Source organism: Gopherus flavomarginatus, chromosome 4, assembly GCF_025201925.1.
Source record: "Gopherus flavomarginatus isolate rGopFla2 chromosome 4, rGopFla2.mat.asm, whole genome shotgun sequence".
Lineage (NCBI taxonomy): Eukaryota > Metazoa > Chordata > Testudines > Testudinidae > Gopherus > Gopherus flavomarginatus.
The window spans coordinates 107,765,550-107,778,466 of record NC_066620.1 but is presented as its reverse complement, the minus strand read 5'-3'; the positions used below and the strand labels follow the sequence as shown (position 1 = coordinate 107,778,466).

General features: G+C 40.7%; 1 protein-coding gene across 1 annotated transcript; it reads right to left on the bottom strand.

Moving 5' to 3' along the window:
* Nucleotides 1–234: 234 nt before the first annotated feature.
* Nucleotides 235–12,864, bottom strand: ADAT2 (adenosine deaminase tRNA specific 2). The gene is made up of 6 exons (XM_050949999.1): nt 12,790–12,864; nt 8,893–8,997; nt 3,533–3,684; nt 2,841–2,946; nt 1,865–1,937; nt 235–1,748 (listed from the first exon to the last, which is right to left on the bottom strand). The coding sequence occupies exons 1-6, from the start codon at nt 12,832–12,834 to the stop codon at nt 1,708–1,710; spliced, it is 522 nt and encodes a 173-aa protein (XP_050805956.1). The 5' UTR covers nt 12,835–12,864; the 3' UTR covers nt 235–1,707.
* Between the last annotated feature and the right edge of the window lie 53 nt (nt 12,865–12,917).

Below are 12,917 nucleotides of genomic sequence, written 5' to 3'. Positions count from 1 at the left end.
TTAAAACTGTTATCTAAATTGTCAATATTTAGGCAGCCTGTTTCAGGGTCCCTTCTAGCCCTTGCTTACTGAAGGAAGGGAACTGACAGTATCTCCTTTCAGCACTAAATAATCTCTATCGATGCTGATGAATCTACAAATGTAGTAACATTTTATTTGGTTATAGGAAAGAAAAGACTCAGACCAGCAGCAACTGAGGTCCAGTGGGTCAGGAAATACAATAGACTGAAAATGTAAACAAAAGGAATAATTTAAAAATCTTGTAAATAACAGCAATATTTAAAATAGCATATAGGAGCCCAGCACAATCTTTTTTTTTTAAGTTCCTTTTTCCTCCAATCAGTAAACTATAAACACTGAGAAAATTATATAAAGAAAATAAATTCCAGGGTGTTGGGGGAACTGGTGGCAAATGAGTTACTTTATTTTACCATCAAAAACAAAAAATTCTACTTTTTCAACGTTACTCTAATTGTAGAAAATATTTAATTGTACCATGATTTTGACTTTTGTATCCATAGAATTCTAATCTCTCTTCTGTAATAAAAAATAAGACATCTCAAAATTTCTGCATTTCAACTGACTAAATCACAAGATGTTTTTCCTCAAGAAAAATATCCACCAAAAGCAATATAATCAAGGATTCAACTTAGACCTATACTTTTTATTCATTAGTGGAACAGTAAGGCCCTCTTCTGGATTATGAATTACAGCATGGCCAAGCAAAAGCATATGTAAGTGACATTTAAATAACAAATGCTCCAAAAGGTAGACTGTCGTGCATCTTGTTCTCTTTTTCTTACTGCCATTTTCCTTTCCTAGCTTTCACATTTGTGATTACACATTTCAAATGCCATGATTTAGTAGTTCAGAATGAGTCCAACTGACTGGAGGATTTAATTCTTAACTGTAATCTTTTTCTATATACTAACATTGAAGAGAGGGGTAAGAGGGACAAACTTTCATGGCAACCTCCAAAAATTCACGTACAAATACTATGCAGCAAATCACCATTTGTTCATGCAAATCAAGTAGTCACACATTTAGTTTTGTATAAATATCTGCCTTTGCATATGTGACTTTTCAGAAACTCTTTGAAAGTTTGGCCTACAGTATATCTACAGTGGAAAACAATGAACTGCTACATTGGTCTGATCTCAATTTTCAAGATCAGCATAGTTGCTTAACTGTCCTTTTGTTACCCTCTTGTAACTCTTAACTGTATTCTAATTCAATATGTATGTATATGAATGTAACTTTCTAAGTGGCTTGTTTATCCACTTTTGGATTGATCTAGTTTCTACAAGTACCTGCTGTCTAACAGCAAGAAGCTGCTCCATAGACAAAAGGACACAGATATTCATCCATGTGCTGTACAGAATGGCAGTTACTCCAATGGAGTGCTAAATCCATATGGCTGAAAAGAAGTTCAGTCTGAACTATAATTCAAAATATTCCCCACCAAACAGAAACATTATATTCTTCATAAAGGCTATGTTTGGTGATTAGAAATCAGTCAACCTACTAACCATAGAAAATGACAGAAACCGATAATGTTCAACTAGTGAAACCATACAGATCAACACATTTGACATTCATGAATGTTTCCATTCCATACCCAAATGCTGTATCAAAGGGAACACTGAAGAGATCTTTTCCACAAATCATTATTTTGTTATCTTTCAGTTTTCCATCAGTAGAGGACTATCACTTATTGCATTCCTTTTTCCGTACTTTTGATTTCGGTGCTGCCAGTAAGGATGGAGGAAAAAAGACATTGAAAGTGAAAGATGACAATGCCTGTTCCAGAATTCTTTTAATTTATTATTAGGGTTAAAGTAGTTGCAAAAAAAAGGAAACTTACCATTTGGATTTTCTTGTCTGTAGAAGGTTTTTAACATGTCCACTGCTTCTTCAGCTCGATAACCAGCAATGCACTATTGAAATTAGAACTCTATGTTCATTAAAGCATTCAAAACCAAGATGCCACACAATTGCACAGAATTTGTACTGCCTCTTCTGTTTACTGAGAGTACACCTCTAATTATCTGTGATCAGAAGCCCTCAATTTCAGAATGAAGACCTTGTCTGAGGCTTATTATAGTAGTTCGCAGACCTGCTCATCCTTCATAGGAGTTTTTCTTATAACTCTTCTGCAACCACCCTTCCCTCCTCCACATACTAGCAATGTACTTTGTTTACTTCTGTAAATCACACTAACCCTTGGGAATATAAGAAACATGCATGTGGGTATTTGTAAATTAGTTTCCTATCAAGCAGCTCATCTATTATCTTATTCCTAGAAATAAATTCTGAGGTCTCCATGGCCCTCCAAAAGTAACACTCCCACCCACAAAATGTACTGTAACTGGCTCAAATATGTGAATGGGAATGATAGGAAAAATAATGAGCTAGGATGTTTTCAATAACACCACTAATTGCAGAGAGTACACCCACATAGGAAAGTGCTAACTTGTACACATTCATCCCACTGCAATTCCTTGAAAAAAACATTTACGATAGAAATAGCCTTTTCCTTTACACAGTTGGGTATATCTGAGAGCCATTTTCAGCTTGAATATCAGAATAATCTTTCAGAAGAAAACTGTACAAAACTCTCAAACTGTACTCTCACAAACAAGCTTCCTCTCTCTCCCATCACTGAACAGCAGGTGGTCAACCTAAAAAGCAGGTGCTTATGTTGTGATGCCATCAGTATGTTCTTGCTGATGTCAGAAACCCTTTTACAGCCTCACTATCTCAGTTTCTCATCGCCAACTGTAACTGTATTCATTGTTTTAAACATTAAATACAAGAAGGAACACATCTTGATGTTTTACCTGAAATGGTTCGCCAGTATCTGTTAAGTTAGCAGAGGAGATGTTCAAAACTGAGCCACAACCTCCAAATCGCTCATTCTGACAGCCATAGACAACCAATGGGATTTATATGAAAGAGTTAAGGAACTAAGTTAATAAGAAAAGAGTGGTATGAAGCAGAGTATCCTGGTTTTACTGGCCATCTGAGTTCAGTACATTGTGCCTGTACTTTTTTTTATAAAATTAGTCTGCACTCAACCCTCACTCCTGTGCACTACTTTTCAGTAATGCACAGAGCATGCCTTCTGCAGCTGGAAGGAGATGGGAGAGAAGAGATCCCAAAAGGGACACATTGGAAACCACATATTACTAGTTTGATACATTTTCTAAAACTGGACACTTGCGTGGAATTAACTAATTGTATACGGTAACAGGCTCTTTCTGAGATTTACTTTCACACCCCTAAGAGAAAACAATGTACATGCCACGTTTGCAAATTGCTTTCTCTTATCCTTAAATCTCTCATCCTTGGTCATATGGCCTTCAGTACAGGAACGGTAGCATGGGCACATTCTCTGAGCAGATAAGCTGGTACCCTATAAACCTTTGTTTGACAACATCAAGCTCTTCTCCATTGGTTCATTACCAAATGATTTACTTGAAAGTAACATACTGACATATGGTTTCCCAGCATGAATCAGAACTAAAGGATACTCATCAAGCGCAGGGCAGCTGCACACATAATACAAGGCTCTACAGTTACATACAACACTGTGTGTGCAAACACTTCTGCAGGATCCTTGTCGTGTTGATGACACCAGTCTAGGACCTGATCGATTGCTACCATTTCTGCATGTCGAGTAGCCTGGAATTTATAAGGAGACAAAAAAGGCTTGCATTGATCTGCAACTTTAAACATATTACCCTTATTCACCTTATCCACTCAAGTGAAATGAGAACACACCACCATAAAATTATCTCTTTTTAATAAAAACAGGGCGGGCTACGCTTTGTCTATTAAAAATCAGGTATTTTCATTTCCATCACAGTGGCAATGTAATGCTCCTTTGAAAGGGCTCTTTTTTGGCTGGTCCCAGCTGAAGAATTGAGTAAACGCAGAGTGCAATTTTGCACAGATTGATTTGAAGTTATGATACTCAGCCTCAAATTTTAGTTATGTACAACTCTCAAGGAATCCACAAGCTTGATCAGATCTCTTATTCTGCCTACTCTTTGGCAGAACAAGCAGAGGGCTCAACTCAGAAGCACACCTCTCACCCTATCCTGCTTCATATGTAAGGAAAATGCTGAGTAAACAGACCAGAGTGACCTCTTTGCAACCCGGAAAGATGGGAAAGTGGGATGGGAATGAGGAGGAGACACATGTATCACAGTGAAGGGCGTGACATAATGAGCACAAACAGAATACAGAAACTATCTAATGGAGTTGCAGAGACCCACAAAACAATCCCAGAAAACCATCCTGATATTGCACTGTAATGTCTGTATTATGATATAGAAGTCACCAAGAGTTTTGTTGACCTAAAGTTACAACACAAACATCATAAGATAATGTAACAACATTGTTCTGATTATTTTGTGGCTCTCTGTCACTCCATTAGATTTCAAAGTAGCTCTTCAAGTTTGAGAATCATTTATTTGAATGAGTATTACCAAGATAATTTTTTTAAAATCCTTATTCAGGAAAAGAAGGATTTTTTGTGTGTGCCAGGCACTGAACTGGAATGTGGGAGATCTGAGTTCAACTCCCAGCTCTGCCATTCACTTCCTGTGTGACATTGGCCAAGTCATTTCATCTCTGTGACTTTATTTTCAATCTGTAAAATAGGGAGAATACCTTATATCGATGCCATGAAGCTACATTCACTGTTAATTGTGATGTGCTTGGATATTAAGGTGATGGAGCCCATGTATACAGATAAATAGGTTACTACTAAAATCTTACGTTGCTAAAACTAATAATTGTACATTCATATTTAGATTCACATTTAGAATCTACATGTGGATCTAAATCAATATTTAGAGGTAATTCCCATAATCTTAGAGATGAAATGTGACCTTAACATTGCCTTAATATGGTAGCTGAGGATTCCTCGGTGAACGTTGACACTAAAAATGATTTGGGGATTCTGGGGGGTAACCTGCTGAACATAAGATCCCAGTGCAACACTGGGGCCAAAAAGGCTAATGCAATCCATGGAAGCATAGAAAGGGGAATCTTCAGTAGGAGTAAAGAGGTTATTTTCCCCCTGTATTGGGCACTGGTACGACTGCTACTGGAATACTGTGTCCAGTTCTGGTATCCAGAAGGATCCAATTCAAGAAGTATGTTGAAAAATCAGAGGGGGTTCAGATAAAACCCATGAGAATGATTAAAGGATTAGAAAACATTGTGACAGACTCAAGGAGCTCAATTTATTTAGCTTAACAAAGAGAAGGTTTGTTAAGGTTTGTCAAGTGACATGATTACAGTCTATAAATACTTACATAGGGAACAAATATTTGATAATGGGTTCTTCAGTCTAGCTGAAAAAAGTATAACACAATCCAATGGCTGGAGATTGAAGCTAGACAAATTCAGAATGGAAATAAGGTGTAAATTTTTAACAGTGAGGGTAATTAACCATTGGAACAATTGATCATAGGTCATGGTGGATCCTCCATCACTGGCAATTTTTTACATTGAGATTAGATGTTTTCCTAAAATTTATGCTCTGGAAATATTTTGGGGAAAGTTCATGCTCTATGATCATCTAGTCTGACACAACAATCCCTTCTGACCTTGAACTCTAAGAATCTATGAAGGCTGTGTGCATTAAGAGTGCCTGGGAGTGAGCTCACTGCACTCCATTAATCCCTGGCCAGCAGACTGATTCCCGGGAAACCATTATAATCAATGTAATTTAGAGCAGCCCTGTCTGACTGCTCTAAATTATGCCCTGAAGATCACAGGAGGCATGAAGATAGAGCCACTTCTGCTTGCCCCCACACCAACTCAACAGGACCCACCATGAGCTGGATGTAGATGAAGATTGAGTCCATGTTAGTGGAACAATACATGGCCTTAAAATATGACTTTGTAAACAGGTATATTGAAACAAACCTATGTGTCATTTTTATATGAGTTGTACATGTAGTCACTTTCATATTACATCATATGAGTCCATTTATAAACTCCTATAAGCCCAATATATAAAATTTACTATTTGCATAGCATTTGTGTGCTACATATTAATTAATTATTATATAAAGGAAAAAAACAGAAACAGTAACAATGGAACAAGAAAATAATTACTGTTATGGAAGGGTGATAAAAGGTGTTGGAAGAATAGACATTACCTGAAGGTGAAGTCATTAGGGAAGAAACTTAGGATGCTATTAATACAGTGCCCAAAAGTATCCTGCACTGAAGAACGAACAATCTAAATCTTACACAAGAATCAACAAGTGAGAGTGACAGGGCTAAAGCTGGTAGTTCTATTTTATCTTAGGGCATCATTAGTAATTTATGAGTGGAAACAATATTTCTTTTTCAGTGATTACATACTGTACTTGCAAGATGCTCTGGGCAAAGACACATGCTGGCATGACTAAACAGGAGATAAATAGAGAGGACAAGCCTACATGTAGTAACAAAGAATCTTAAAGGGAGAACAGTTTAGTGGGAGGGGTATGTTTGCACATAAAGACATTCCAAAAAATGTTCTTGCTGGGAAGGGCCACATGTATTATTAAAGAGGAAATAGTAGGGTTATCTGAGGAAAGACTGAGAACAATCAGGCAAGCATGGGAGCTGCCAGAGGGAAAACAATGCTGGCTAGGTCTTGTGTACCTATTGCCCAGTTGTTTAAAAAGAATGACTTACAAAGATATTTGTTGCACTGTTGCCCAACAAATTCAAGTAATGACAAGCCTAACATCTTGAAGGGTTGAATCTAGATACATGCTCCTACTAAGCAACATGAAAGATTCTGTAATGTATACAGCCCTTCCTCCCATCCCCAAGCTTAGCAAGGAGGAGGAACCTGATGATAAAGAATTTTAAGATAAGGCTGGTAGAAGAGGTTGCCTTACTGGTTTTACATATATTGCTACTGGCACATGGAACAGAAAGACAGCATATGTGACAATATGCAGAATAACTAGAGATTTCAGTTGCTGGCAAAATTTGGAGAGATTTAAGAAAATAAATTTTTATTCAAAAATGACTAGTTTGGGAATAGGGAGAAGGGGTGTTAGGTGCCCGTAGCAGTTCACTTTGCACCTAGTCAACTAATGCCAGAAACTGTGTGAGACAATAAGAAGAGAAATATTGAAGACATTTTGGTCTTTTCCTGCTTGTATATTTTCTAGTAAGTAATCACTGTCAGTCTAACACCATCTTTCATCCAAGACCCAGACCACCTGTAGTCATTGAAGAACAAGGCCAGACAGAAGTGCTGAGCACCCTCAGTTCCCAATTACTTCAATGTGAGTGGTGCGTGGCTCAGCACTTCTGAAAATCAAGCCACAAAAATGTGAAACTTGGGTGCCTAAAGTTCCCTTTACACCATTTTTCCTGTCAGAGTAGGCGTGCTACTGCTGATTTTTTGTGATCGGTTTCTACTGTTACATTCTGCCTTATAACAGTAAATTCTCCCAATTTGGATTTAGTATTCTTCACTTAATTTTCTAAATAATGGTGTAATATCGATTAGGTCATCCAAAAGGTGCCTGTATTTCAGTGGTGGGAGAAGTATTCACACTGATTTTAAAATGAACTCCCTAACATGTACTACACTTCTAATTTTCATGAACTAGAGATGAGAAGTAAAGCTGCTACAAAAAGGTTGTGCATTATCATCCACCACAAATAGAAGTGGGTCATTAGACTTACTACCATCTCTTTGAAACTGAATTTATAAGCCTCTTTTTTTTACTTTGTTTTTGGACTGGATGAGACATAATACAAATTGAGGACCTGAATCTGCAATCAGATTCATTTGGGGGCAAACCTTTCTACCTGCACAGAGCCCCACTGACTTCTATAGGGCTCTGTGGGGCTTAGGATCCATCCTCACAGATCTGATTGCAAGTATTGGGTCTAAATGTTGAAAGCAGAAATTCAGTATAGCAAAAGTCTTTGTTATTGACACATTTTGTATAAACAATACAGCTGAACTTTGCTAAAATGCCTATTCTAAAACTTCCATACCAAAACTAGCAGTCTGGTATTGTCTTTCTTCCCAGGGAAGTTTTCATAGAAGAATACTAGAGTTAGGTCTCATATTACTGAAACTAACTTTTGAGACAATACTCTATCATCAATCCTATGAAGTATTATTGTAAGTAAATAAAACCCAACTGCACTTGTCAAAGTACATTTTGCAAAGTGATATCCTTGTTTTGTTCACTTAAATGCTAAATTAAAAAAATCAATTATTTGTCATCTGTCTCCCAGTCATTAGTGTGAATTAGCAAGGCTCTCCTGCATAATTTATTACGTCCACACATATACAGAAAAAAAGAAAAATTACCAGTAGTCTACATTATAATACATTACCTTCAGTGTCCTGTAGTCAAAGAAAATTTGAGTGCTGCTTTAACTGTAAATATGAATTCAGTACAACATAAAAGGGACAATATATGTATTTGTATAGCTATGTTATATCTGTGTATATCAGCTTTCTTTTCTGATTCTTGTTTATTTCTTGTCATAAATAGCTCTAACTAGAGGAATTACTAATAAATAGATAAGTGGAAACTTCTGAAATTCATCACTCACATAAATTACAGTCAGTAAGCACACAAATGTCCCAGGTGATAGCAAAAGCATTGAAATAACTAGACCATGCTCTGAAAAATAAACATGCAAAAAGTGATAGCAAAAAAAAAAGAATGGCTAATGTACTGAAAAGGGGGTTAGGTGTGCAGAGTTAGAAATGTGAAATATATATGAAAAGAAAACAAAATATGCACATATAAGGGGAAATCCAGGCCCCACTGAGGTGAATGATGAAATTCCCATTGCACATTGTGTGTACTTTTTGATAGGGCTTTTTCTGTGACTTACATTCTTAGTTTCATTCACCTCATTCCTCCCCTTTCCTAGGATCTCATTGTTGTAGACCATAAGGCAGCCAACAGGAACTTCCCCATTTTCCAATGCTTCTTTAGCCTGCAAGACACACAAGAAAATTAGGGGTGGAGGGGGAAATGTTAACGATAAAGTGCAGACAAAATAAAACCTAATTGCTGTTTGCATTTGTATATACTGTACACTTGATGGCAAAGTTACACTCTGTCACAGATGCTCTTTCTGTATTTCCAGTATAGGTTTACCATATTGCAGGTTCCCTAAAAGAGGACACTGCCAGAGGGGAAGGGAGCTTGCGGGGGGAAGGGGGGGCAGGGGGGCTACAGTTGGGGCTGCTGGAGGGGTAACTACAGCGGAAGTACTCACTGGAGGTAGGGGGCAGTTCCCTGTCATGGTGGCTGGGATCTAAGGGCCAGCCTATTGCAGAAAGGTGCAACTAACACCTCCCTAGTCCAGACACTTTGCTTGCAGTTTATGTCCAAATCCTGATTTGTAAGCTCAGTAAGGGTCATTTTAGATATTGGTGACCTTGACTGTACCCATGCAGCTGCCCCACACTGAACTCTCTAGTGTAGCTGTGCCCTTAGATGAGGGGTACACTTGAGGTGCTGACTTTTGGTCACTTTTGTGAGTAAACATACTAAATACAGTGCCCGGACTCAGACATCTGCCAGCCTACATTCCTCCTTCAGCTTTAGCTACATGGGGTACCTGCCTCTCTGATACAAACAGCTGAGTGATGCTGGGCCGTCCAGCTCTCTGTCTTCACTAGCTATTTTGGCTCAAGTGAACGGATTGGCCAATTAACTCAAGTTAGCCAACTCTAGGGAAGACAAGCCCTGGGTGCTGGAGCCCACCACCCTGGTGCCCCTGCTCTAGTCTAGGCACAAAGCTGCACCACTTTAACCCCAGCTGTGTCTTTTAACCCAGACCTGAAGAGGAGCTCAGCGTTACTCCAAAGCTTGTCTCAGAAGCCGGTCCAATGAAAGGTATTACCTGACCTCGCGCACACACACCCCTTGCCCAGGGCCATCCTTAGCCATAGGCAGAACAGGCAGCCGCCTAGGGCACCACTAGGTCTGGGGGCACCGCTCTGCTGGGAGTCTGGACAGAGGGGAAGCAGTGGAGCATGTAAGAGCAGGGCTGTTGGGTCCTAGAGAGAGATGAATGCAGCACAGTCTGAGGGAGAGGATTGGCTGCTGGGGTCTCTGGGAAGGTGTGGGGGAAGGAACTCACCTGTAGGGTGACCAGATGTCCCGATTTTATAGGGACAGTCCAGATTTTTGGGTCTTTTTCTTATATAGGCTCCTATTCTCCCCCACCCCCGTCCCGGTTTTTCACACTTGCTGTCTGGTCACCCTATGTGGTGGTAATTGGTACCTATATAAGACAAAGCCCCAACTATCGGGACTAGCCCTATAAAATCAGGACATCTGGATCTGGTCACCCTAGCTGGGAAGCGTTATCTCCCTCGGGCTGGCAGTGATCCATCTCATCCGGGGGGAGCTGCATAGGGCAGGATGAGCTGCTGTGGCTTCATGCGTGCCCCATCCCTGAGATCAGATGCTGTGCTAACTTCACCATGGTCAGTTGGGCTGGCGGTGGTGCCTATTGGCATGTGATAGGACATGAGGGTTTGCTGCTGCTGTTGCCACTCTGCACCCCAAGAGGTGGATTTTGGGGTCCTGCACTTTTCCACCTATCTCCTACTCTACTGCAGCTGTTGGACCAGCAGGCTGGGGGGTGAGCCAAGCATGAAAGCAGTACTGTGTTTCCATTTAGATTGTCATTTAACAAATTTGGTCTCCAAAAATGCTTGCTAACAATCCTGAATTCAATTTCAATATCTTTTTTAAAAAAATCAATATCTTAGCCAAAAACAGAAAATTAAGTTGACAATTATTTGTTATTTGGTATGGGGAAGGGAGTGGGCCAGTTTTCATCAGACAAACAAAAAATGTTGACTGACTTTCCTATAGCCCTGTTACTGCTAAATAGAGCCTTCCAACAACTGTAATATGCTCATCTCCTTACTAATGTGTAGAGAAGGGGTCGGCAACCTATGGCACACGTGCCAAAGGTGGCACGCGAGCTGATTTTTGATGACATGCAGCGGCAGGCTGAGCGGCTGCCCCAAGGAACCCCAGGCTGGCAGCAGGCTGAGCTACTCAACCCGCTGTCGGCCTGGGGTTCCATTCACTCAGCTGGTAGCGGGCTGAGCAGGACTAAATTCAAGGAAATAGGAAAACAAGAGCAACTAATGACAAAGTGCAAGAACCTAGCGCAGTGGTCCCCAACCTTTTTTGTCTGGCACCCGCCAGACAAAGGACCGTGGCAGTGGACAAGCATCCGCCAAAATGCCGCCGAAATTCGGAGGCATTTCAGCGGCGACGCCTCTGGATGACGCTGCTTATCGGCAGCAAGCAGCGTCATCCTGAGGCATCGCTGCCAAAATGCCGCCGAATTTCGCTGGCATTTGAGCAGATGCTTGTCCGCCAGCCAGTACGCAGGTGCACTGAGATGCCCCTGCGGGCGCCATGGCACCCATGGGCACCGCATTGGGGACCCCTGACCTAGAAAGCCTCCTGAAGCATGGCTATCATTTTGATTTAAATGGACTTGAACTGTTTGAAGAATTGAGTATACCGTCATCCATGTTGCCACATGCAAAATCGATGATGGACATTGTACAGTTTACTCATACCAGCAAACTTGTTGACATATATCCTAATGTGTACATTGCCAGTTGTATTCTACTGACAATTCCTGTAACAGTAGCATCAGGAGAATGGAGTTTCTCAAAACTAAAGCTCATTAAAAACTATCTCCGCTCTACAAGGAGTCAGGAACACTTGACTGGTCTTGCTGTTCTTGCAATCGAACAAGAGATCACTTTGTCTTTGTCATACGATGACATTATTCCTGATTTTGCACCCAAAAAAGCTAGAAAGATTGCTTTTAATTAAAAACAAATCCTTGTTTCAATATCTCTTCATATAAATTACCAATAAAATGTTGACAAATTAAAAAAATTATATTATTTGCAACATTCTGTCAAATCAGAATGTTTTCTATAGTGCTACTTCTTTAGTGCTAGTCCCTCAGCATTACAGTGTGCTTAACTACGTTAAACTGGTTTTAATAACATGCATGTGGCAAGTTTTCCAATAGTTTAAGCTTATGTTTGTGTTGCTAAGAGCAAGACAGGCACAGGGGCACCAGTTCAATAATCTCACCTAGGGCACCATAAATCCTAAGGACGGCCCTGCCCTTGCCTCTCTATTTTAACTCAGTTATAAGAGGGTGCAGCTCTCCCTGCAGAGATTCCTAGGTCAGCGCAAACCCCCGCTGGGCTTGTCGGGAAATTAACAGGTACCGACTACAACAGGGGTCAGCAACCTTTCAGGAGTTTTTCATTTATTCACTCTAATTTAAGGTTTTGCATGCCAGTAATACATTTTAACAGTTTTAGAAGGTCTCTTTCTATGTCTCTAATGTATAGCTAAACTATTGTTGTATGTAAAGTAAATAAGGTTTTTAAAATGTTTAAGAAGCTTCATTTAAAATTAAATTAAATGGCAGAGCCTCCTGGACTGGTGGCCAGGACCCAGGCAGTGAGTGCCACTGAAAATCAGCTCGTGTGCTGCCTTCGGTACCTGTGCCATAGGCTGCCTACCCCTGGACTAGACTGTAAGCTCCGTGGGACAGGGACCCGGGGACTATCCTGGCTCCGTCCAGTGCCAAGCACGGTGGGGACGAGGCGGGAGGATCCTCGGTGCCCGGGGGCTACAAATAACAACCAACGCCGCTCTCCAGCCTTTGCGCCCTGGAGACTTTATCCCCATGTCCTGCGCCGGGCGGCCCCGCACTCACCATGCGCAGGGCTCGGTCCATCCAGCGCTCCGCCGCTGCCTCCATCCCCCGCCAGCCGGGCCCGGAACGCGACGCGCGGCGCTGCTGTTTCCGGGGGAGCCGGGCGGCGGCGGCACTGCGGGGAGGTG